This window comes from Pleurodeles waltl, chromosome 3_2, assembly GCF_031143425.1.
Source record: "Pleurodeles waltl isolate 20211129_DDA chromosome 3_2, aPleWal1.hap1.20221129, whole genome shotgun sequence".
NCBI lineage: Eukaryota > Metazoa > Chordata > Amphibia > Caudata > Salamandridae > Pleurodeles > Pleurodeles waltl.
In genome coordinates, this window is record NC_090441.1 from 36,304,769 (window position 1) to 36,329,790 (window position 25,022).

At 48.0% G+C, this 25,022-nt stretch overlaps 1 protein-coding gene across 1 annotated transcript in view; it reads right to left on the reverse strand.

Moving 5' to 3' along the window:
- P2RX1 (purinergic receptor P2X 1) overlaps positions 1-25,022 on the reverse strand; it is a 450,021-nt gene that overhangs the window by 287,374 nt on the left and 137,625 nt on the right. Inside the window, exon 3 of the mRNA XM_069226686.1 lies at positions 10,254-10,325. Coding sequence (XP_069082787.1) covers positions 10,254-10,325 — 72 coding nt within the window. The remainder of the gene's footprint in view (positions 1-10,253; positions 10,326-25,022) is intronic.

A 25,022-nucleotide genomic window follows, 5' to 3' on the forward strand; every position in this document is an offset into this window, starting at 1 on the left:
TCCACAGGCATATGGACAATGGACCTGTAGGAACGACAGTCTGGACACTGCCATGGACATGCCTCCACCATCACCCTGTTTGAACTATACACCTATTTTAAAACTTCAATAAACACAATTATTGCACATTAACCAACTGGATTCTGCTATCTATTTATTTAAACCAAATGTATTCGATATAACCAACAAAACATTTCTAGTTACATTGTGATGACAACATACCAGTGTCACACAGCGGTAGTCCATGGGGAAAAAAACCAGAGGGCACTCCGTGGGGATCAGATCACTGAAATAGGAAGTGATATACACAACTAAGTTGCCATACATTGGGGTGAAAGGTCAGACAGTAGAGAGCCACTACAGTTACAGATATAATACAATGCAGGAGTAGATTATTACCTGTGTGTCACTGGAAATACTGCAGTATTACTCTGTCCCTGTTGTCTGTGTCGTCCTCTTCGTCTTCCTCCTCTTCACTCTCCGCAGGCTCCACAGCGGCCACAACACCACCATCTGGACCATCCTCCTGCAGGAAAGGCACCTGGCGTCGCAAAGCCAGGTTGTGAAGCATGCAGCAGGCCACGATGATATGACACACCTTCCTTGGTGAGTACATTAGGGATCCACCAGTCATATGCAGGCACCTAAACCTGGCCTTCAGGAGGCCGAAGGTCTGCTCAATCACCCTCCTAGTCCGCCCATGGGCCTCATTGTACCGTTCCTCTGCCCTGGTCCTGGGATTCCTCACTGGGGTCAATAGCCAAGGCAGGTTTGGGTAACCAGAGTCACCAATTAACCACACACGGTGTCTCTGTAGCAGTTCCATCACATAAGGGATGCTGCTATTTCGCATGATGTACGCGTCATGCACTGACCCTGGGAACTTGGCATTTAAATGGGAGATGTACTGGTCAGCCAAACAGACCACCTGGACATTCATCGAATGATAATTTTTACGGTTCCTGTACACCTGCTCATCGTCTTTTGGGGGAACCAAAGCCACATGGGTACCATCAATGGCACCAATGATATTGGGAATGTGTCCAAGGGCATAGAAATCACCCTTCACTGTAGGCAAGTCACCCACCTCAGGGAAAATGATGTAGCTCTGCATGTATTTCATCAGGGCAGACAACACTCTGGACAACACCTTTGAAAACATAGGCTGAGACATCCCAGATGAAATGGCCACGGTAGTTTGAAATGATCCACTTGCCAAAAAATGCAGTACTGACAGCACCTGCACTAGAGGCGGAATCCCTGTGGGTTGGCGGATGGGTGACATCAGGTCTGGCTCCAGCTGGGCACACAGTTCCTGTATAGTGGCACGGTTGAGTCTGTAGGTGAGTATGACGTGTCTTTCTTCCATTGTCGACAGGTCCACCAGCGGTCTGTACACGGGAAGATTCCTCCGTCTCCTCGCAAGTCCCAGCGGACGATGCCTAGGAAGGACAACATGGAGCACAGAGTCAAGCAACCCACAGGTAAGTGCCCACAGCATGCCCAGTACACGAATCTCTCGGGATTGAATGGCTAGTATGATTGTCGGTGCAAGGCCTAGCCATGTGTGACGCAGTAGAAATGAAGCCATGTGGGCCCTTGAAATGGCGGCTGCCTGACCTGTGAAGTGTGACAATGTGAAGTGAGGTTATTGCGCAAGCGTGGCACACCGTGGCGGTAGGCGGTCGCAGTCCGCGGCGCAAAGCCGCATTGGACAACATTGAACCCTATGGGTTTTCAGGAGCCAATGGCGGTGAGCGCTGGCGGTACGCACCACCGCGGTACGCACCGCCGCGGCCGTAACCGCCATTTTCTCTCGGCTTGATCACACGAGACCTGAGCATCCACAGGAGAGGACCTATACTGCAAGTGCTGCTGTGACCTCGGTCTGGAAGTGTCAATGGCTGCTGCGACTGGGGAAAGGGCCCCTGCCTTCAGTTCCGAGGAGTTGGAGAAGCTCGTGGACGGGGTCCTCCCCCAGTATGCGCTACTCTACGGGCCTCCAGACCAACAGGTGAGTACACGGGGGGCAATGCATAGTGCCCAATGCCTGGGCTGAGTGGGGAGGATGTACGATGGAGGGGAGGGCAGCGAATGACGAATGCATGGCACGACAGATGAGAGCATGTGCCACATGGCAAGGTTGGGGAGGGGGCCACTCACATCGAGCATGCAGAAAAGTGATGATGTTTCTCTTCCCCCCCTGTACATGTCACATAGGTCAGCGCCCATCAGAAGATTGACATTTGGCGTGCCATCGCCAAGGACGTCCGGGCCCTGGGGGTCCACACCAGAAGGGGCACCCACTGCCGCAAGAGGTGGGAGGACATCTGCCGCGGGAGCAGGAAGACCGCCGAGGCTCTGCTGGGGATAGCCTCCCAACCTAGGAGGGGTGCCAGTCGTACCTTGACCCCCCTGATGTCCCGGATCCTGGCGGTGGCCTACCCCGATTTAGATGGGCGCTTGAGGACATCACAGCAGACACAAGGGGGTGAGTACCAGCACATTCAGCTATATTTGCGCGCAGTGGAGGTGCCTGGGTGGGGGAGGAGGGCTGTGGGTATCCCTAGGCCAAGGCGATTTCTGTAGGATAGGCCCGTCCGTGAAGTATGGTCCTGTGCCCCCGCCCCCCACCTCTGTAGGGTGCCTAGTAACGCGATTCATGGACCAGTGTATACTGTGTGGGCAGTTGTCGCCCATAGGCTTGTAGGGCCTGTCCCAGTGAATGAGTAGTGTACCCCAAGTGCGCAGCGTAGTGCAGGGGGCTTCTGTGTCTGTCCTCTCCGCCAACGGTGTCCCCAATGCATGCACTCAACTTGTCTTTATGTTTTCCACCCCCCCCCCATTTTCTTTGTTTTACTGTGAATGTGTGCATTAGCATCATCAGGCGGAGGAGAAGTGGCATCGGCGCAAGAGGGAGCTGCATCTCACATGGCCCCGGAGGGCCATGCAACGGACTCCGACATGACCAGTGAGACGGAGGGCGAGGGGGGCTCCACCACGGGGACCCGTGGAGATGGCAGCGACACCGACACGTCCTCGGAAGGGAGCTCCGTTGCGGTGGCGGCAACATCCGTGCCCACCGATCCTACAGGTACAGCCGCCACCCAGCGCACCAGCTCCGCCCTCCCAGCAGCCCCTCGGCCTTCGGCCCGTGCCCGCAAGGCCAGGAAGCCGGCCATCTCCTTCGCCCCAGGCACCTCAGGCCCTGCCCCAGTCACCCCTGCTGCCCTCAGTGAGGAGGTCATTGACCTCCTGAGGACCATCATTGTTGGGCAGTCTACCCTTTTGAATGCCATCCAGAGTGTGGAGAGGGAGGTGCATCAAAGCAATGCATACCTGGAGGGCCTTCATTCGGGTCAGGCTGCCCATCAACGATCGTTCAACGCTCTGGCCTCAGCACTGACGGCAGCGATTGTCCCTGTCTCCAGCCTCCCTCTTCTGACTCCCTCCACCCAGTCCCACTCCCCTGTTCCTCTGCCTATCCCATCCACACCTACAGACCAGCCTGCACACACCTCAACACCCAAGGGCAGCTCATCCAGACATAAGCACCACAGGACACACAAGCATTCACCCAAGCAACATCCAGATGCAGACATGCCAACAGCCACTACCTCCTCTGTGTCCCCCACCTCCTCGTCTCCCTCCTCCCTCCCTGTGACGTCTCCACACAGACCTGCAAGCACACCACCATCAGCCATTGCACCCATCACCAGCACACCCTCCACACCAGTCCGCACACGTGCAGTCACCACCCCCACAGCCATGTACACGTCCCCTGTGTCCTCTCCCAGTGTGTCTGTCACCCCCGCTTCCCAACCACACAAACGCAGGCAGGCACCCAAACAACAGCCATCCACCTCACGTCAGCCTCCTGTCCAAGCACCTGCACCCAAAGACAGCACACTTGACTCTCCTACAACCACATCCTCTTCCTCCACTCCCATACCCACTCCAGCCACCCTTCCCATGGCTCCAAAGAACATTTTCCTCTCTAAAGTGGACCTCTTTTCCTCACCTGACCCACCCCCTCCATCCCGTAAGAGTTCCACAAACACCTCAGCCACCACCAGCCCAGCAACTCCAAAGAACGTTGTGCCTGGTTTTTGGAGTCCGCCCTTTCCTTGGGCTGGGACATCGTCCAGCAGCAAAGGCACAGCCAGCCCCCCCCCCCCTGGGAAGAGGACCAAAAAACTGAAGGGCAGGCGCGACAGGCCTGATACGCCTGCCCCCAAGGAGGGTAGCCTTGCACCGTCACCTGCCACATCGGGTAAGGGAGCCAAGGGCCACGGACAGTCTGCCAAGGAGGGCAAGGGCAGCAAGGAGCAAAACACAGGGAGCAGCCGACCTGGCCCTGAGGGCTCCACCAGCCCCATTCCGGGGGTATCGAAGGAGAGCCAGGGCCCCAGGACTCCATCACAGGAGGGCCCCGCAACGGAAAGGTCCGATGCAGACTGAGCAGCAAGTATTGGCCAGGTGTGGTTCACTGGAAACACAAGACAGGCACCGCTGAACAGGGCCCCGCCGTGAGAAGCACCACTGAACAGGGCCCCACCGTGAGAAGCACCGCTGAACAGGGCCCCGCCGTGAGAAGCACCGCTGAACAGGGCCCCGCCGTGACCAGAACCGCTGAACAGGGCCCCGCCGTGAGGAGCACCGCTGAACAGGGCCCCGCCGTGAGAAGCACCTCTGAACAGGGCCCGCCGTGAGAAGCACCGCTGAACAGGGCCCCGGCGTGACACGAACCGCTGAACAGGGCCCCGCCGTGAGGAGCACTGCTGAAAAGGGCCCCGCCGTGACCAGAATCGCTGAACAGGGCCCCGCCGTGAGGAGCACCGCTGAACAGGGCCCCGCTGTGAGAAGCACCGCTGAACAGGGCCCCGCCGTGAGAAGCACCGCTGAACAGGGCCCCGCCGTGACCAGAACCGCTGAACAGGGCCCGCCGTGAGGAGCACCGCTGAACAGGGCCCCGCCGTGAGAAGCACCGCTGAACAGGGCCCCGCCGTGACCAGAACCGCTGAACAGGGCCCGCCGTGAGGAGCATCGCTGAACAGGGCCCCGCCGTGAGGAGCACCGCTGAACAGGGCCCCGCCGTGACCAGAACCGCTGAACAGGGCCCCGCCGTGAGGAGCACCGCTGAACAGGGCCCCGCCGTGAGGAGCACCGCTGAACAGGGCCCTTCCTGTCAAGCACCGCTCCGCTGGGCCCTTCCTGTCAAGCACCGCTCCGCTGGGCCCTTCCTGTCAAGCACCGCTCCGCTGGGCACCGCCGTCTCTGAACTGCTCCGCTGGGCCCTTCCTGTCAAGCACCGCTCCGCTGGGCCCTTCATCTCAAGGACCGCTCCGCTGGGCCCTTCATCTCAAGGACCGCTCCGCTGGGCCCTTCATCTCAAGGACCGCTCCGCTGGGCCCTTCATCTCAAGGACCGCTCCGCTGGGCCCTTCCTGTCAAGCACCGCTCCGCTGGGCCCTTCCTGTCAAGCACCGCTTCGCTGGGCCCTTCCTGTCAAGCACCGCTCCGCTGGGCCCTTCATCTCAAGCACCGCTCCGCTGGGCCCTTCATCTCAAGCACCGCTCCGCTGGGCACCGCCGTCTCTGAACTGCTCCGCTGGGCCCTTCCTGTCAAGCACCGCTCCGCTGGGCCCTTCCTGTCAAGCACCGCTCCGCTGGGCCCTTCCTGTCAAGCACCGCTCCGCTGGGCACCGCCGTCTCTGAACTGCTCCGCTGGGCCCTTCCTGTCAAGCACCGCTCCGCTGGGCCCTTCATCTCAAGGACCGCTCCGCTGGGCCCTTCATCTCAAGGACCGCTCCGCTGGGCCCTTCCTGTCAAGCACCGCTCCGCTGGGCCCTTCCTGTCAAGCACCGCTCCGCTGGGCCCTTCCTGTCAAGCACCGCTCCGCTCGGCCCTTCATCTCAAGCACCGCTCCGCTGGGCACCGCCGTCTCTGAACTGCTCGGCTGGGCCCTTCCTGTCAAGCACCGCTCCGCTGGGCCCTTCCTGTCAAACAACGCTCCGCTGGGCCCTTCCTGTCAAACACCGCTCCGCTGGGCCCTTCATCTCAAGCACCGCTCCGCTGGGCCCTTCCTGTCAAGCACCGCTGGCCCATTGGCAGTCCCGGTTCTGTGTCGGGCAGGCCTTCACGACGCACTCTGCCCACCATGCCTCCTCCATGACCAGTGGTCTCTGTAATCCACCTCATGGACTGTGGCTTTGCACTCCCCAGGATGCCACAGTGGGCAATCCACCCACTGTAGAGACTTGTGAGACTGTGGCTTTGCACTCCCCAGGATGCCACAGTGGGCAATCCACCCACTGTAGAGACTTGTGAGACTGTGGCTTTGCACTCCCCAGGATGGCACAGTGGGCATGGATGGCGTCGTGGACTCATGTGGCTGAGGTGCCCCCCCTTCGCTTCCCCCTGAGGTGCCTGTCTTTTTATTTTAGTGATGCCCCAGCAGTGTTCTCTCCAATGGACTCGATCTCGTGTGTGGGCTTTGCCCGTGTGTTGCTGCACATTGGCCCACGGACATTTGGACTTTGAATGACTGGGCCAGACTTTTGCTACTGGTATGGATAGAGTTCTAGATGTGCATTCATTCTTCATATATTGCTAAGGTCGCTATACTTGATTGTTGCAATAATATGGTTCTACTTTTACATTCATTGCCTTTTGTCTTTGTTTTTTGGGGGGGGGGTTGGGGGTGTCACTCTGACTTTTTTATCTGCATAGGTGTGTAGGTATTTCGGTGGGGGTGAGGGTGGGGGTGGGTGTGTGGCGTATGTGTGTGCCCGTAACCTTTCCTCCTCCCCTGTGTCGTAGGTGCAGTACTCACCGTTGTCGTCTGCGGCGAGGTTCGTGATCCTGGAAGAAGAGCAGGAAGGCAATGGCTGGGAGGATGTGGAGTTCGGGTTCCATGCTGTTCCGATTCCGCGTGGAGTGTGTCGAGGTAAGCGTTTTCCATTGGAGATGTCTGTTTCCGCCGTGTTTTTATCGGCGGGGCTCCCGCCCCGGAAAAGGTGGCGGATTGGTGGGTCGTGGTAGGGTGGGTGGTACATTGTCTGCCGCCTGCCTGTTGGCGGTGACCGCCGCGCTGTTTGTTTGTACCGCCGTGGCGGTCGGAGTGTTAAAGCGGCGGCCTGTGATGGCAGTTCCCGCCAGGGTCAGAATTCATATTTTTAGGCCGCCAGCCTGTTGGCGGGTTGGCCGCCGCTTTAACACTGACCGCCAGGGTCAGAATGACCCCCTCTATCCTCTCTTGAAAGATTGAAGACCCTCTGGTAAGAGGACATCGGGGAACCCATAGACGAACCTCAGTGGGGGAAAATCACAGCACATATACACAAGGTATCCAGAAACGCCCGTTTTAAGCTGATTAATTTATATGTATACCACAGAGCATACCTCAGCCCTGCCAATATAGCATCCATGTATAACACTGCGAATGGTGCATGCCCCCGGTGTTCGGAACTGGATGCAGGCCTGATACACATGTTATGGAAATGTGGGGCACTGGAGCAATACTGAGACAAGGTCTTACATAGCATTAAAACAGTGACGAACAGGAGGCTCTGGTCTTCTCCAATGGTGGCACTGTTGGGGGGATTCCCCAGATCCCACCCGAAGAGAACTACAACCAAATACATTGGTCTAGCACTGATCCTGGCTAAAAGGGAGATCACAATGCACTGGAAGGACACCAGAGGCCCACAAATATCAAGATGGCGGGACACACTAGTCAAGTGGACCGAGGCAGAGAGAAGGGTCCTGCACCAAGAGGTAGCAAAAGGGGCTGGGAATGCAGATGGGGCCCCGCAATGGGACCAAATTCTTGATCGCCTTAAGGACCCAAAAACGTAATCCCGGGAGAAAAGCATATCATCGGAGGACTCAGATATAGCTGAGGAGCGGAATCACTAGAACATAGTAAGGGGTTGGCTGTGTCACCAACCTCTCAGCTGTAACCCAGAGTGATAATAACCAAGCGGGAACTGTGTATATAGAGTGGAGTTAAAAGTGGTAAGGGACCAGGGAGGGGAATTACCTGGTAAGTTGATTCAATGCCTGTTTGTTGATAAAACACCAACAAATATATTTACAAAAAAAATGTTTGGGCATAAACTTCCCACCTAGGGCAACTTGAGCAACACAAAAGAATGATGGATGGAGTGCTGACACTTTTCAAACACTTACCCCCGTCACAGATCTGGATTTAATCCATTGTTCTTTTGCTCACCATGCCACCCCAGTTTGGACCCAGCCATATACAAATCTGTCTTGACCCTGTTCTCCATGGGAACAGTCCAGCCCAAACTTCCAGGGAGGACTAATTTGCATATTTCCATTGTCAGCAAAAACTGGATGACGTTGATGAGAGCACAACCCGAACAGTTGTTGACACACTAGAGGGAGACTTTTAGGTAAAGACACTGTCTTATCAGAGTCAGAATGCAAGGGGGTTTGGCACATAGTAACTGAGCTCAAGTGCGGCAGCTGCATGACCTCCTTCAATCTTTTATGACACCCCTAACAGACCTGAAAATATGGGATGGATAGGAATAAACTGCTTAATCAGATCATCAGTAGTGGCCTCAGAGGTAGACCTTAGAGACCTTGACATCCTTGTGACTTCCCGCACAGAGAGTTGCAAGGCTGGGACAAGGCCTGCTTGGACTTCTTGTGCTTTTTTTGGATTTAGATTTACCCGAAGACTGGACTGGATTGTGATGACCTGTTGCTGGAATGGCCTGAGAGGGGGGAATGGGTCTCTTTCCTTTACTTTGTGGAGGAGTCACCCTTATGTGACTTCCTCTGGAAATCAAACAGCGTGGCTTTGCATTCCTGAGTGAATCAGGGCACACTATTCACACAACATGGAGTCATGGGTTTGGTGGCCCAACTCCAAACACCAGAGACACACCCAGTGGGGATCTGCCACAGACATTTGTTTGCAACAGCCACTACAAGGCTTAAACCATATGTTTTTAGGTGAGGACATATTCCCTTGGAAATGGTAAATACATGTTTGAGAAAAAAACATCTTAAATGATGAAAAACAAATTAGGAGCTAGCTCTGATTTCACATCTGAATGCATGGAAAAGGAACTGACACCAGTACACTAGGTGACACCTGCACGTATCTCTAGTCATACTTTTTAGGGCAGGTGCCATCTACTGACGCGTAGGGGCTATGCTGAAAACTTTTACAGATGCCATCTGGGGATAGGTGACGAATTTGCGGATAATGGTATCCATCAGAAAACGTGTTTCATCCATAAACTGACAAAGGTACACCACTGATATAATTTGCTGTAAGTGCCACACAATACCATGCGTACAGTACTGAATGTCAGTTTCTTATATGTCATCTGCACATGCTGTGAAACTCCCCTTGAGTGAAAGTTAAAGTAACATGCTCACTAAGAATGCCAAATCACTAATAATGTGTCACTTTGTAGAATATCAATCGACTTAAACTAAGTATTAAAAATGATAACTGAACAGAGTGAGAAAGGAAATAGAGACTGACACTGCAACAAGAAGCAAGATGGACCGAGATATAAAATGTGGTTTCAGTAAATGACAACATACCAGCTTGCCTTTATTCTTTGAATGTATGATCAGGTCCTTACAGAAGATTGAGGGAATTAAGACATATGGTATTGGGTAAGAATGAAGGTAATCCAAAGACATACATCAAAATAACCAAAAGATGACGTGAACTCGGTTTTAAATGGGTGGAGGGATTTTTCATCTTTCTGTTCAAGATTCCAGAGAATGAGTTAATGCATTCGCAAATTGTGAAGCATCATAATATATTAATTTAACTGCACCGTGTATTAAAAGTATTGTTGAGTTTATGAAGAATGTACATAGGAGGGAATGTTAACTGATAGAATGCTATTATATTTTGCTAACTTTAGGGTTGGGATATGAGGATGATAAGGGGTGTATTTCGTAAATTCACTGGAAGGTCTAATACCATGGATGATGAGTGGAGATTCATAATTAGAAATTCTAAAATGATTTAGAAGGAATAACCATTAAAGTTATCGACTACTTTAATGCTACAAGTCATAGGCATGTGACTGTGGGGATTTAAGCCTTTTTGTGCATAAGACCTTTACAGTTTAATAGAGGTGAACATGGTTACCAGAAAGTGAAGTGAGAAAATATACCATAAATAATTAAACAAACTGTGTACAACTTCTTTTGTTTACTCTATTAAAATATAATAAATAAGTATTGTACTTACATCTGCACAGGTCGACTGCCTCTGACCAGGTGTGACAATGAAGTTAGTCATTACAACAAAAGAGCTGTCTCCCTGCATAAAAGAACAGCAAGGTAAGAGCACATATATAAATATATATACAATGTATAAATGTATTTCTCAAATATTTGTCCCTTTATAACTTTGCACTCTTTTGACGAATATGTGCGAAACTTTGCAGACTTACTGGCCTTGTTCAGTTTGGGAGGACTGAGAGTTTCATAGCGTTTGGTCAAGGGGGTGCAGATTAAAAAGTGGGGGACAAAACAGGCTTCAAATCAGATGCATTTTCCATACACTTTTGAATTTCGTATAGCACAAGAACAGTGAGCTGGATTTTTATAAAAAATTTAATTATTATGTACTAGGGGATGCAGATAATTCTGAGGGGTACTGCAGGTAAGTGGAGTTAGTAAATGTTAAGATATAAGATTTTTCAACTTAGTGATATCTTGTCGCACAATACTACTAAAAGTAGCAAGGATGCCCAAAAAATAAACTAAAGTTCATATGTAAAGCTTCTGATTTATTACATGAACAAATGAAATACCCGTTTATGGTCACATGCTAATGGAAACCTATGAACAAATACATAATAAATAGAATACATCTTAATATACATATGTTCTTTTTTGCATACTCTATGGCTCACAAATTAAAACTGTGCCCAACAAGCCAAACAAAAACCAGCTTCCTTATGTACTCCTGAGCAACATGAAAAAGTGGCCAGCAGTGAGCTACACAAACTACTATATGAAGGACATGATAATTGGCCATTAGAAAGAAGGATAATCTTAATTTTTTCAAGGACAATGATTGGCATAATTCATTCACATATGTAGCACAATCCCACTAAAAGTAGCAAATTAGCATGAAAAGTTTAAACATTAATACATGAACAACTAAAAGATATGTTTATGGTCACATGATTATGTAAACCAATAAGCAAATACATAACAATTATAGTAGATAGAAAGAAATCAAATTAAATCTGATTGCCACTCTGAAGATATAGTTAGTATAGATATTCTTCTGTTAATACCTCATTAACAACTTTTAACTCGTTCCACGAATCACGACAAATCGTTCCAGACCTATAGAATTTTCTACATTTAGAGACTATGTACATTTTTGCGGTAAATCATTAAGGGGGTGGAAAGATAAAAAGGGGTCCCAAAACGTGTTTTTCCAAAAAAGCATTTTCCATTGACTATTGTATTTGATGTGGCATGAAAATGGCTGAATGGATTTACATGAAATTGAGCAGGATTACACATTAACGTGTAGAGATTATGCTTTTTGGGTACTGCAGTTAAGTAGGGTTAATGTTTTTTAAGTTATAAGGCATTTAAACTTAGTGGCATCTGTCATTGAAGTACTTTCACAGAATTTCACTAATTGTTGTGAATCTACCATGGTACATGGATGTACACTTATTTAAAAATATTTAAAAATATATAAATACATTTTCCTACCTATTGCCTCTTTTATAAAATGGTAATAGGTAGTAATGTAGCATTTACCTATACCTAAGGTCCTAACACTGAACATATCCAAGATGTAGTAAGATAATATGGCTGCCTTTTCATTCTCAAAAAACAGCCATTAGCTAATTATATATTGACTTGCCATCCTCATGTACCACAGCATACTGCACAGTTATTATGGTATACCATTGTCTCAAATATAACTAAGGCCTAGTTGTGTTATTGGATTGTGGCAACCTTGCATCACTCATGGTGTGGCATGGGCAATGCAATACTTAAGTCAGAATTACATAGGAACCCAAGACCACCATGTGTGGCTCTGCGTTGATTGGTAAATCTGGAGAAACAGAAGGCAGTGCAATTTCCCATTTAGCATTACTCTGCACACCATAATCTACTTGGCTACTGAATTTCACATACATCCGTATGCCACACCATTATAGCCACCCCACTATAGGCTATTCTACTCTTCGGCACTCCACTTTACCCACCTCCAATGTACGAGACTCCACTCTGTGCCACTCTCATCTATGCTATTACACTGTATGCAATGCCACTGCATGCCACTCCAGTCTACGTCACTCTACTGTACACCATTCCACTGAACGCTACTCCACTATATGCTATTCCACTCTATACCATTCTACTGTATGTCACTCCACTCTATTCCACTATATGCCACTCAGATTCACAACACTCCACTGTATGCTATTCCACTGTATGTCACTCTACTGTACGCTACTCCACTCTGTGTCACTCCAGTGTACGGCACTCTACAATATGCCCCATCATTCTACGCTATTCAATTGGACCCCACTCCAAAAAATGGCACTCCTCTATATGCTATTGCACTATACCCCATGTCACTGTGCGCCACTCCATTCTACACTCCACTGTACACTACTCCACTATATGCTATTTTACTCTATGCCACTCCACTGTGAAAAACTCTGCTCTATGCCAGTTTATGCTATTACACTATACACAACTCCACTCTACACCAGTCCACTCTATGCTATTATATTGTATGCAAGTCCATTCTACACCTCTTCAGTGTATGCCACTCCGCTATATGCTACTCGAGTATATGCTATTCCACTCTACACCATTCCACTGTATGCCACTCTACTCTATGCTATTCCATGGTATGCCATTCCACTGTATGCTACTGAACTGTACAGTACTCTAGTGTATGCCACCCCACTCTACCCCACTCCATTCTACACTGTTCCATTGGATGCCACTCCACTTTACAGCACCCACTGTTTGCTATTACACTCTACCCCATTCCGGTGAACGCAACTCAAGTCTACACCAATTCACTTTATGACACTGCACTGTATGTGACTCCACTATATGCTATTCTAGTCTATTCCAATCTACTGTACACAACTCCATGCTATTCCACTGTTTGCCACTCCACTATAAGCTACTCCACTCTATGCCACTCCAGTGTACACCACTCCACTCTTCGCCACTACTTTCTACCCTAGTCCATTGGCTGCCTCTTCACTCTACCCCACTCCACTGTAGACTACCGTAGTCTACCCCACTCCACTGTATGACACGCCACTCTACACTATTCTACTCTACGCTATTCTTCTCCGAGCTATTCTACTCTACACCATTCCACTGTATTTCACTGTATGCTTTTCTACTGTATGCCACTACATTCTACGCTATTACATTGTACACAACTTCAATCTTTTCCCCTCTACTGAATGGCATTCAACCCTCCCTCACTCCAATGCACGCCACTTAAGTGTATACTATTATACTGTACCCCACCCCACCATATACCACTTTTGTCTAAACCACTTACCTGTACACAACTCCACTCGTCGCTACTAGAATATATGCTATTACACTTTACGCCATTCCATTGTAGCCTACTACACTATACGCTATTACACTCTATGTCACTCTCCTGTACACCACTCCAGGCTATTCTACTCCACTCTACACTATTCCACATTAAGCCACTCCACTCTATGCTACTCTACTCTCTGACACTCCATTGTACTCTCCTCCACTCTTTATATTTCAACTCTACAAAACTCTACTACACTCTATTCAACTCTAATACACTCTGCTCCATTCTATCCCAATAGACTCCACTTTCCAAATTAGCACTCAATTCTATGCTCATACACTCTATTGTTCAACACTCTACCCCACTCTTCAACAGTTTCCAACACTGTACGACACAGCACTCCACTCTACTGTATGAGACGCCACTCCAATTTATGTTTCCTCAATTCTACTCTGTCACTTCAATGTATGCCACCCCACTGTATGCCAATCTACTGTACCTTACTCCACTGTAAACCACTCCACTCTATGCTATTCCACTCTATGCCACTCCACTGTTCTACACTCCACTGTACAGTATTTCACTGTATAATAATTTATATTACGATAATCCACTCTACGCCACTACAGTATAAGCCACTCATTCTACTCAGCTCCATTTTATCACACTCTCCTCCACTCTACATAACTCCACTCTATAAAAGTCTACCACACTTCATGACACTCTATGACATTCTCCCCATTCTATCCTCATATACTATAGTGTCCAACTCTATACTCCGCTCTATGCCCAAACACTCCATTGTACAACACTCTATTCCACTATATGACACTTTTCTATCTGATACAGCACTCCACTCTACTGTACAAGACCCCACTCCAATTTAAAAACAAATATTACCTATGCTATTCCAGTACACTCCACTCCATGCTATTCTACTCTACGACACACCAATACACTCTATTGTACATTACATTACACTACTCCACTCCACTCTACTCCACTGTACAAGACTTTACCTCACTCTATGCTACTATAGAACAATCCACTCTACTCAGCTCCACTGTTTCACACAAAACTGTTGTTAATGCAGCTCCACTCTACTACACTGTATGCCACTCTCTGACACTTTATTCCTGTCTATACCCCTTCACTCCACTATACAAGAGTGTACTATACTGTATGGCACTGTACACCACTCTACTCTAAGATACTTTAGTCCACTATACAACACTGTATGTAACTCTTTGTATGCCACTGCACCCAACTTTACTCCACTCTACTTTGACACAGTACTTCACTTTACTCCACTACTCCATTCTATGCCATGCAATGCCATTTTACTCTTTAATACTGTATGTTAATCCACTGTACCACACTCTACAACACTGTATGTACAGTACATAACTCAACTGTACAAAAATCACCTACACTGTATGCCACTCTACTCTTCTGTAGTCTACATCACTTTCCAATACTGTACAACACCCCATCCTACTCTACAACACGGTTCCCCAATTTCTGACACTTTACTTAACTGTATGGTACGCCACTCCACTCCATACCACTATAGACTATGAAACTTTACTCCACTCTATGACACTTTATTCCACTAAGCTAAACTTCATCCCACTCTACGCCACTGTACAACAAGCCACTCCATTTTACTTCACTGTCTGACCCTACACTCTACTGTATGCAACTCCACTCTGCAACACTGTACTGCACTCTATTCCACTCTACTCCACTTTATGCACATACATTCTGTGCCACTGTACTACACTGTATGACAGTCGACAACATGCCACTCAACTTCTGTCTACGATCTGCCACTCCACTATATGACACACCACTCCACCCTACGACACTCTCCTCCACTGTAGACTATGACATTCCACTTGAAGATACTCCACTCTATGACACTCTACTTCACCCTTCTCCACTCCATAACACTACTCCACTCTATGACATTCTACGACATCCTACTCAGCATGCCATTTCACTGTAAAACTCGCTGCTCCAGTCTACCAAACCTGACTCTACTATATGAGACTGTTTGAAATGGGATCTCCAGTTTGCAGTGGTTTTCACCCTATCCAAGTAGGGACCCTCAGTCTAGTCAGGATAAGGGAGTCACACTGCTAAGATAACCCCTGCTCACCCCCTTGGTAGCTTGGCACGAGCAGTCCGGATTATCTCAGAGGCAATGTGTAAAGTATTTGTACACATACGCATACACTGTGACACAGTGAAAACACTACAAAAGGACTCCACGCCAGTTTAGAAAAACTGCCAATATTTAACTGAGCAAAACAAGACCAAAGTAGCGCAACACAATAGCTCCAACTAGGGCTTTCAAAATGGCTTGACAGAGTGGCTTCCAACAGAGTGGTGCCAACTGCGAGGGAGCGCTGACCGCCTATTGAGTCGTATAGACCCCAGTTACAGTACTTTAGAAAATGATGAGGAAACAAAGATGTTGCGCGGCGTCAGGGAGGATAGGCATCGCTGAGCCGGTGCGGGGTCGGTTCCTTACTGTCACTGGGGAGGTGAGGCATTGGTTTCTTACTGCCAAGCAGGAAAGGTGAGGTGTTGGTTCCTTGCAGTTGCAGGGAAGGTGTGGCATTGGCAGCGAGGCGGTGGTCCCTTACCACAAGGCAGAGTCGATGAATCCAGCAGGTCAAAATATGACGTGTTGCGATTATATCATTGGAATACAGGTGCTGCGGCGGATTTGGAGTCGGGTGTCATGGGCATTGATGACCTGGCACTCCGGACTAGCACTGTAGCGGGACTTCAGAGGTGCGGTGTCAGCACCTGAGTTGTAGGTCACAGTTGTTGCATTCAACAGGGACCATGCCTCTGGTGCAGGCAGCGGTGCGGGGAGCGGTGCCAGTTCTGAAGTCGCTCTGGAAGTCGATGCATCAGTTTTTTCCTGATTGCACAAGAACTCACTCCCAAGGACCCAGTAACTGGATTTGGCACCATTTGGCAAGTCACTACTCTCAGCAGGATAGCCCAGGTGCTGGCAGATGCAGTCTTTGATGGCCCTGAGACTTCTTAACAGGAGGTAAGTTTGGTTCAAGCCCTTGAAGAATCTTGGAAAGCAGGATGTAGAAAGCAAAGTCCAGCCATTTCATTTCCAGGACAGAAGCAACAAGCAGGAGGCCAGCACAACAAAGCATCAGGTAGATTGCCATTCCCTACTACAGCATCCAGCTCTTCTTCCTGGCAGAATGTCCTCAGTCCAGAAGTGTTCTAATTATGTGGTGTCAGAAATCCAGTACTTATACCCTTTTCTGTCTTTGAAGTAGGCAAACATCAAAGAGAGGTCTTTGTAGTGCACAAGATCCTGTCTTCCCTGTCCTGGCCCCAGTAACACTCCATGGGGTTGGAGACTGCTTTGTTTGAGAACAGGCACAGCCCTATTGAGGTGCAGGTGTCAGCTCCTCCCACCACTCTAGCCTAGGAAAACCCTTCAGATTGGTGATGGGCCAACAGGATATGCAGGGCACACCTCAGCTTCTTTTGTGTGACTGTCTAGAGTAAATGCACGCACAGCCCAAAAGTTATCCTGACTCAGATATGTATTCAGCAGACAGGCAGAGGCACAGAATGGTTAAGCAAGAAAATGCCCACTTTATGAAAGTAAAAAGAACAGATGATGGATGGAATGCTGAACAATGCAGACATTCACCCCAATCACAGATCTGGGTTTAATCCATTGTTTTTTTGCATACCATGCCTCCCCAGTGTGGATCAGCCATATGCAGATCTGTCTTGATCCTGTTACCCATTTGAGCAATCCAACCTGAACTACCAGGCCAGGTCATCCATGGACCAGAAACAAGCATCTGGTCCTGGGAACGGTTTTGGGGTATCACTCACCATCACCCAGGCTAGCTTGAATCCAGAGACGCAGTGAGCATGGGACCCATGTCTGGGCATACCCTTCCCACTTAGGGTGACAAAAGCAAAAAGAACAGATGATGGACAAACTTCTGAACAATGCAGACACTAACCCCAGTCACAGCGTCCTAAAACCAGCAAACACAGGTACAAAAAGAAAAAAGGTTTGGGGATAACCCTCCAAAAATGGTCTGGTCTAACAGAGTCACCATGCCACTTCACTATATAACACTTTACTATATTGTTCAATATGCTACTATACTCTACCCTACTCTACTCTATTCCAAACTACAATACTCCAGTCTATGACAATAGACATTACAACACTCTCATCCACTGCACTATGTGACACTACACATAACTCTCTACTTGAAACTCATTACACTCTCTTTTCATGTTAATACATTGATTTCTTTTTTATCGTATTTCTTAACACCTAACCATTGTGTTCAAAACTATTTTGAGAATTAAAGTTTCCCACTTTTTCATTTCCACATACCACTGTTGCATCTCTTCCACTGTCTTTCTTCAGGACTTTATAATGTGTATACATTCTGTCTCGGAAAGACTGTTTGTAAAGTACATTCATACGTGGGAATGTGTATGCAAAGCTAATCACTATCCTGGAGGCACAGATTGAATCAGTTTAGAACACTGAAAAGAATCATTGTCTTCTACAATAAAATTAAATACAAAAAAATAGATTTAAGCTTTTGTTGGGTCTTGTCCAACTCTCCCTGAGGCAATAACATGTAAACAAGCAGTGTCTGTGTTATCTGTGCTTGTCTGCTGATACATTTAGGTAGTTACCATGTAAAATTAGATTGAAATCACAAAGTGAGGAAGTCTAAATTGGGTAGTTTGAGATGGAGGACAAATTTAGCTTTCACAGACAACCCCTCCCACCACACCCCCAATCTCAACACTTCATTAGTGTGTGGTATCTTGCAATCTCAATATACACTGCTGCTCTCTTAACTTCATTGCAGACAAATACAGTTTCATATAAGATTTGATCCTCTGAATGCATAGCATCTTTTTGTTTAGGTTTCACCTGCACGCGTGTTTGCGCTCATTATTGCAAAATCTTTTGTTGGTAAAAAAACTTAAAACTTATTTTTTGCAGTCCATCATCTTTTTCTTTCTGCATACCTTCTTCTGTCTTCTCTGTCTTCTTTACCTCATGCCGTCTTCTGTCTTCTCACCGCCGCACTCTTCTCACATCTTCTGTGTTTTCTCGTCTCCCGACTTCTCTCTTCTGCTGTCTTCTTCCGTCTTCTGTCTTCTAACGCCTTCTCACTTCTTCTGTCTTCCGTCTTCTCCTGTCCTCTCTTTTCTTCTGTCTTCTCTCTTCTTCTGTCTTCCCTCTTCTTCCGTCTTCCTTCTTCAGTCTTCTGTCTTCTTCTGTATTCTCTTTTCTTCTGTCTTCTGTCTTCCTCTGTGTTCTGCCGTCTTCTGTCTTCCTCTGTGTTCTGCTGTCTTCTGTCTTCCTCTGTATTCTGATGTCTTCTTCAGTCTTTCCCGCATGCCAATACATTTCACCTTTGTCTTTTTTTCTATGTAACTGGCTTACAAATAGTAGAAACATTTTATAGAATAATATTTAATAAAACAAACATCAGCATAACGTTTTTCAAATATTTGTAAGCCAGTTACATAGAAAAAAAAAGACAAAGACGAAACCTATTGGCTTTGCCAGCGCTTGTTTATCTATGTTGGCCACCTCTGCCAAGCTTGGATCCAAAACATTGCAATTTTTTTCCCTTAGGGTTTCTTCTGCATTTGGATTAGAAGTTTCTTCATTTTCGCAGTTACAAAAATACCCTGAAGCATTTCTGAAAATATCCAATGATTGCAGCTTACTATTGATAATCCTTTCTCCCATAATTATCTCACAAGCCCTTTCCTCAAGCAGGGCTGCACTGCATTGGTAAACCGAAAGCAGGCCTGGCAAAAATGTTCAAACCAGCCCCACTCTCTTAGTCCCCTCACAAGCATGCTCGCTTTCAGCCCATCCATTCTCTCTCCTCTCCTTTCTATTCCTGATCACCTCTTTCCCTCTACATTCCTCCTCGCTCCCTTTCTCTCTCTCTTGAAGCCTCCCCTTGCCTGTTGCAATAAACAGCCAGATGCCTGAGGAGCGGCTCTGTCTTTCACAACCAGTCTCCAAGTGCTCTGCTCACTGGGGAAAGCCAGATGGAAAACAAGCATCAGCAAGCTTAACAGATCTTGCCTCTACTAGAGCTATTGGCTTTGGCAATGTGTTTCATCTGTGTTGAACACCAGCATTACTGCTGTTCACCATGGCTAAAAATTAACCACTTCGCTGCCAGGCCTTTTCCCCTCCTGTGCCGAGCCTTTTTTTGGCTATTTGGGGCAGTTTGCGCTTAGGCCCTCATAACTTTTTGTTCACATAAGCTAGCCAAGCCAAATTTGCGTCCTTTTTTTCCAACATAATAGGGGTTCTAGAGGTACCCAGACTTTGTGGGTTCTCCTGAAGGAGATCAAGAAATGTGCCAAAATACAGCAAACATTTCGTTTTTAAAAACAAAAAATGGGGAAAAAGGGCTGCAGAAGAAGGCTTGTGGTTTTTTCCCTGAAAATGGCACCAACAAAGGGTTTGCGGTGGTAAAATCTCCATCGTCCCAGCTTTCAGGAACAGGCAGACTTGAATTAGAAAACCACATTTTTCAACATAATTCTGACATTTTACTGGGACATACCCCATTGTTACTATTTTTTGTGCTTTTAGCCTCCTTCCTGTTAGTGACGGAAATGGATGAGAAACCATTGCTGGATCCCAGAAAGCTAACATGTCTGAAAAGTAGACAAAATTCTGAATTCAGCAAGGGGTCATTTGTGTAGATCCTACAAGTGTTACCTACAGAAAATAACAGCTGAAATAAAAGAATATTGAAATTGAGATGAAAAAAACAGCAATTTTTCTCCACGTTTTACTCTGTAAGTTTTTCCTGCGATGTCAGATTTTTTAAAGCAATACACCGGCAGACTGGCCTCATAACAATAGGCCAATCTGCCACCAAGGGGGGCAGAAATGGCCTAAATATAATTTCCCCCCTAGGGAGTGACCCTTGCCTAAGGGGTATCTCCCAAACTCAAAAAAACAAAAAAAAAACAGGAAAAAAAACAACAACAAAAATGATCCCTGGCGCCTAGTGGATTCTGTCCCCAGGGGGGTAGAAAAGGCCTTGAAAAAAATTGCCCCCCTGGGAAGCGACCCTTGCCCAAGGGGTCGCTCCCCTCATGCCAGTTTCGTTTGAAAAAAGGAATCCCTGGTGTCTAGTGGGCATTTCAAAAGCCGGATCGCTTTACAATCCAGATTTTGAAATGCTCTGAGAGACTTCAAAGGGAAGGAAATTCCTTTCCTTCCCTTTGAAGCCTCTCAGGGCCTCCATCACATGATCGGAAGAGAAATGCTGTGCATTTCTCTTCCAATCTCGCTGGAAGCTGAGCTTCCAGTGCAATGGGGAAGTGGCGTCTGATGAGGTCAGCGCGTGAATGCGCCCTGACGTCATCAGACGTCACTGGAGGGGGTTAGGGGGGCCGGGGGTGGATGGGGAAGGGCTTCCCCTTTCATCCCTGCCTTGGGGGGGTGGGGGGGAAGACCACAGAGGGAGCGCTAGCGCTCCCTCCGAGCTCCAGGCCGAGGACGTAATGGTTACGCCCTCGGCACAGGAGCACTGTACCGCAGGACGTAACCATTACGTCCGTGGCACAGAAGGGGTTCATGACGGAAAAGAGAGTGGTGTGGTATGGCGTGTCATAGAGTGGCGTGGCATGGAATGGTGTAGAATGGAGTGGCATATCGTAGAGTGGGTGGCTTGAGTGGTGTGCAGTAGAGTGGCTTGGTGTACAGTGGAGTGGCATGTCGTAGAGTGTCATGGCATTGAGGGTCATGGAGTAGCGGGACATAGAGTATCGTACAGTGTCATGGAGTGGCATAGCGTAGCATGGAGTGCCATGGAGGTAGCAGAGTGTCATAGAGTGAAAGGGCATAGAGTGTAGTAAAGTGTCGTTGATAGGAGTAGCACAGAGTGTCTTAAAGTGGAGAGGTGTAAAGCAGAGTGGAGTGGCATACAGTGGAGTAACATGGAGTGGTGTAGGAGGAGTTGCATATAATGATGCAGAGTATCACAGAGTTGTGTAGAGGGAAGTATATTGTCGTAGTGTGGAGTGGTATAGGATGGAATAGTGTAGTAGAGTGAAATGGCTTAGAGTGGAGTGGAGTGTTGTAGAGGGACGTAGTGTAGAATGGAGTAGAGTATCATTGAGTAAAGTAGAATAGAGTGCTATAGAGTAGCATAGAATAGAGTGGGGTAGTGGAGTGGAGTAGAGTGGAGTAGTGTGTAATAGAACAAAGTGGAGTAAAGCGGCATGTAGCAGCATAGAGGGAGTTGCATAGAGCATTACAGAATAGAGTAGAGTGTCACAGAGTGGCATAGAATGGAGTAGCCTGTTGTAGTGTTAATGGCATTGAAAAGAGTAGAGTGTCGTAGAGTCGAGTGTCACAGAGTGGATTGTAATGCCATAGGGTAGAGATTCATAGCGTAGAGTGGCCTAGAGTTAAGTGGCATAGAGTTCAGTAGTGCAAAGCAGTCTGGTGTAGAGTGCAGAAATGCATAGTGTATTGGTTTTGTGTAAAGGGGTGTAGAGAACATTGGAGTAGAGTGCAGTGACGTAGAATGCAGTGCGGTAGAGTGCAGTGGTTTAGAGTCAAGTGAAGTGGCGTAGATTGAATTGGTGAACAGTAGCGTAGAGTGATGCAGAGAGGAGTGGCGCAGAGCAGATCGCAGTAGCGCAGAGTGCAGTGGCATGTAGTGGAGTATTGTGGTGTAGTCCATGGTGGCGTAGTGTTGAGTGCTGCATGGTAGAGGACAGCATAGAGTTGGGTGGCATAGAGTATAGTGGCATAATTGCAATAGCATAAAGTGAGGTGGTACAGGGTAGGTTAGAGTGGAGTAGAGCGCAGTGGGGTAGAGTACAGTGGTGCAGAGTAGATTAGAATCACGTAGAGTGTAATGGAATAGGGTGCATTGGTGTATGGTGCAGTAAAGTGGCAATTACTTCAGTGGTGCAGAGTAGAGTGCAGCGGCACAGAGTACAATGGTCCACAGTAAAGTTGCATAGAGTTCAGTGGCAGGGTACAATAGAGTCACTCAGGTGCTCAGGCCCAGTTTTTCACCTAACTCTGTTGGCCCTCAGCCAGCTCCAGGATGCACGTTCTTCCAGGCTGTCTCTCCTCTGTTGCATTCTTCATCCTCTTCCTGCTTCCATGCCACTCTATTCTCAAGCCTCTTCCTGCTATCTTCCCCACCCCTTTTGCTGCTGCTCCTACCCTTTTCCCACCAGTTTTTCTCACTTTACCTATTGTCTCATTCCCACCTTGTGCGTTCGTTCTTTTAGCTTTCTTATTGCTTTTTTCCTGTTCATTTGTGCCCTTTCAGTCTGCTTTTGTTGCTGTCCCTTTCTGCCCTTTTCACCGCCCCTTTCTCCCTCCACCCCCCCTATTGCGTCTCTTCCCACCTCTAACTTTCCTCACTTGCTCCTGCTTCGCCTTCCTGCCTTTTTGCCAGACCCACCCACTGCCTTTTAACACACCTCCCAGGACCTACTTAATGATGGCTGGCACACCAAAGGAAAACCTGTCTGCACCACGGACGTCAATTTGGGGTCAGCAGTGGTCACAACTGCGAACCCTAAGCCACCCAATGCGCCCCCTTACACCTTGTTTGCGACCCCTGGCAAGCACTTTGGTGGCATACAATCTGCCCCAGTGTGAGCAGCGCTTGATTGCACTGCTGTGCTGAAGCCAGCATCTCCCCTTTCAGGAACAACACGAGAGGCTCTTGGGGCCAGATGTAGCAAAGGTTTTTACCCATTCTGAGTCTATGGGAAAAAGTGTTCATACATATGGCTTGATCCTTTACCCTGAATGCTAGTGATCCTCAGTGAAGAGCAGAGCGGCCCCTACTTTAGGGTCATAAATCTTGGCATGTGCCCTTGTGTCTGGGCTTCTCGCTCGTGTGCATGCCACGCTTTGTGTATACAGTGCCAGTGTTTGTATGCTCAGTACAAATGTCGACTGGTCTAAGCATCTGTCTAGTTTCTCTTGGGTGACCATAGTTCCACCACCCACTGCAGAGTGTTGCTCCACTTGTGTGCTAAGAATCTTGCAGATAAAATACAAACAGCTGGAGCTAAGTCGACCCAGAGGCATGACCACATCTGCAGTGACATGGGTGTGTTACCGGTTATGTGATCTAGCACTAATGAAAAGACATGCAAACACGCCTGTGTAGTAACACACACACAGTACAAAGTAAGATACATGCACAGGCAGAAACAGGGGTTTATTCATTCGTACACACTCACCCACACATAAAGACATACACTGGAGTTCACACATGAATAAACTCACGCAACGTGCTGGGACACACAGAAATATATGCACAAACTCCTGGATACACAGAGGCAGACGAACGCAGTCGGGCAGTAATGAGTGGTTTGCATTAATCCCATGGCAGTAGCAGTATGGCATGATGTTCAGTTTAGCTTCGCTCTCTTTCCGAAAAAATTGTGTATTACCACCATGAGCATTGCGCGACACAGTCTGCTGTGCACCATATGATGGGCCTTTGGTAAAACCCTCGAATTGCATAATGGTATAATTTGTAGGGCTTCCTCTATCCAGTTCAGTATACCCTTCAGTATATTTCATCCTGTTACAAGGTCACACGAAGAACGATATGAAAGGTCACAGGATGGGTGGTGGATCAGCTTCTCCCATCAGTAGGGCAGCCAAGTCTCCTTGAGTAAGCGCTTCTAATGGTCAATGGCCCAATGTAGATGAATATAAACTGATTTCCCAAGATGGCAGAAATGTATCAAATGCGGATATAAGTTCATTGCTCACACCACTAGCCCCTGGGAGATGAAATTGGTGTTGAGGTTGCAGAAGGTGGTTTGAGATGTATGCTAATGGTGGATTTCTGGTCCATTTGGACAGTAAGGTTGAGGCGTTCCATTGCTGGGATAGTGTCTTCCATGGAAGTGGTCCATTTGATGGTGTCACTGTGGATGATGGTGGTTCGTCTGTCTGGCTTGTTAGTGTGGCCATGGTAAGTGATTCTGTATCCTGCCGGTATGGCGGTAGCGATATCACGAACTGATGTGAGATTGAGCCAAGTCTCAGTGAGGAAGGAGGAAGATGTCGGATACAAGAGTGCTGATAAGGTCCCAGACCTCTGTGATGTGTTTGCTGATTGAGTGAGTGTTGAGGAGGGTGAATGCGAGTTGGTGGTCTCAGTGCTGCTTAGAGGGGATGACGCATGTGTCTTGTGGCAGGTCACGTGGCAGATGGCACAAGTGAAAGGTCTACCATGGATTGTGGTGCTGCATGGTGGCAGTGTTCGTGGATGCATCTAGGGTCAAGGCACGGAGGGTGGTTTGCTGTGTGTATCAGTTGGACCAGGGTCCTGGTGCTGTACATGTTCCAGGCACAGATGGGTGTAGACCATAGAC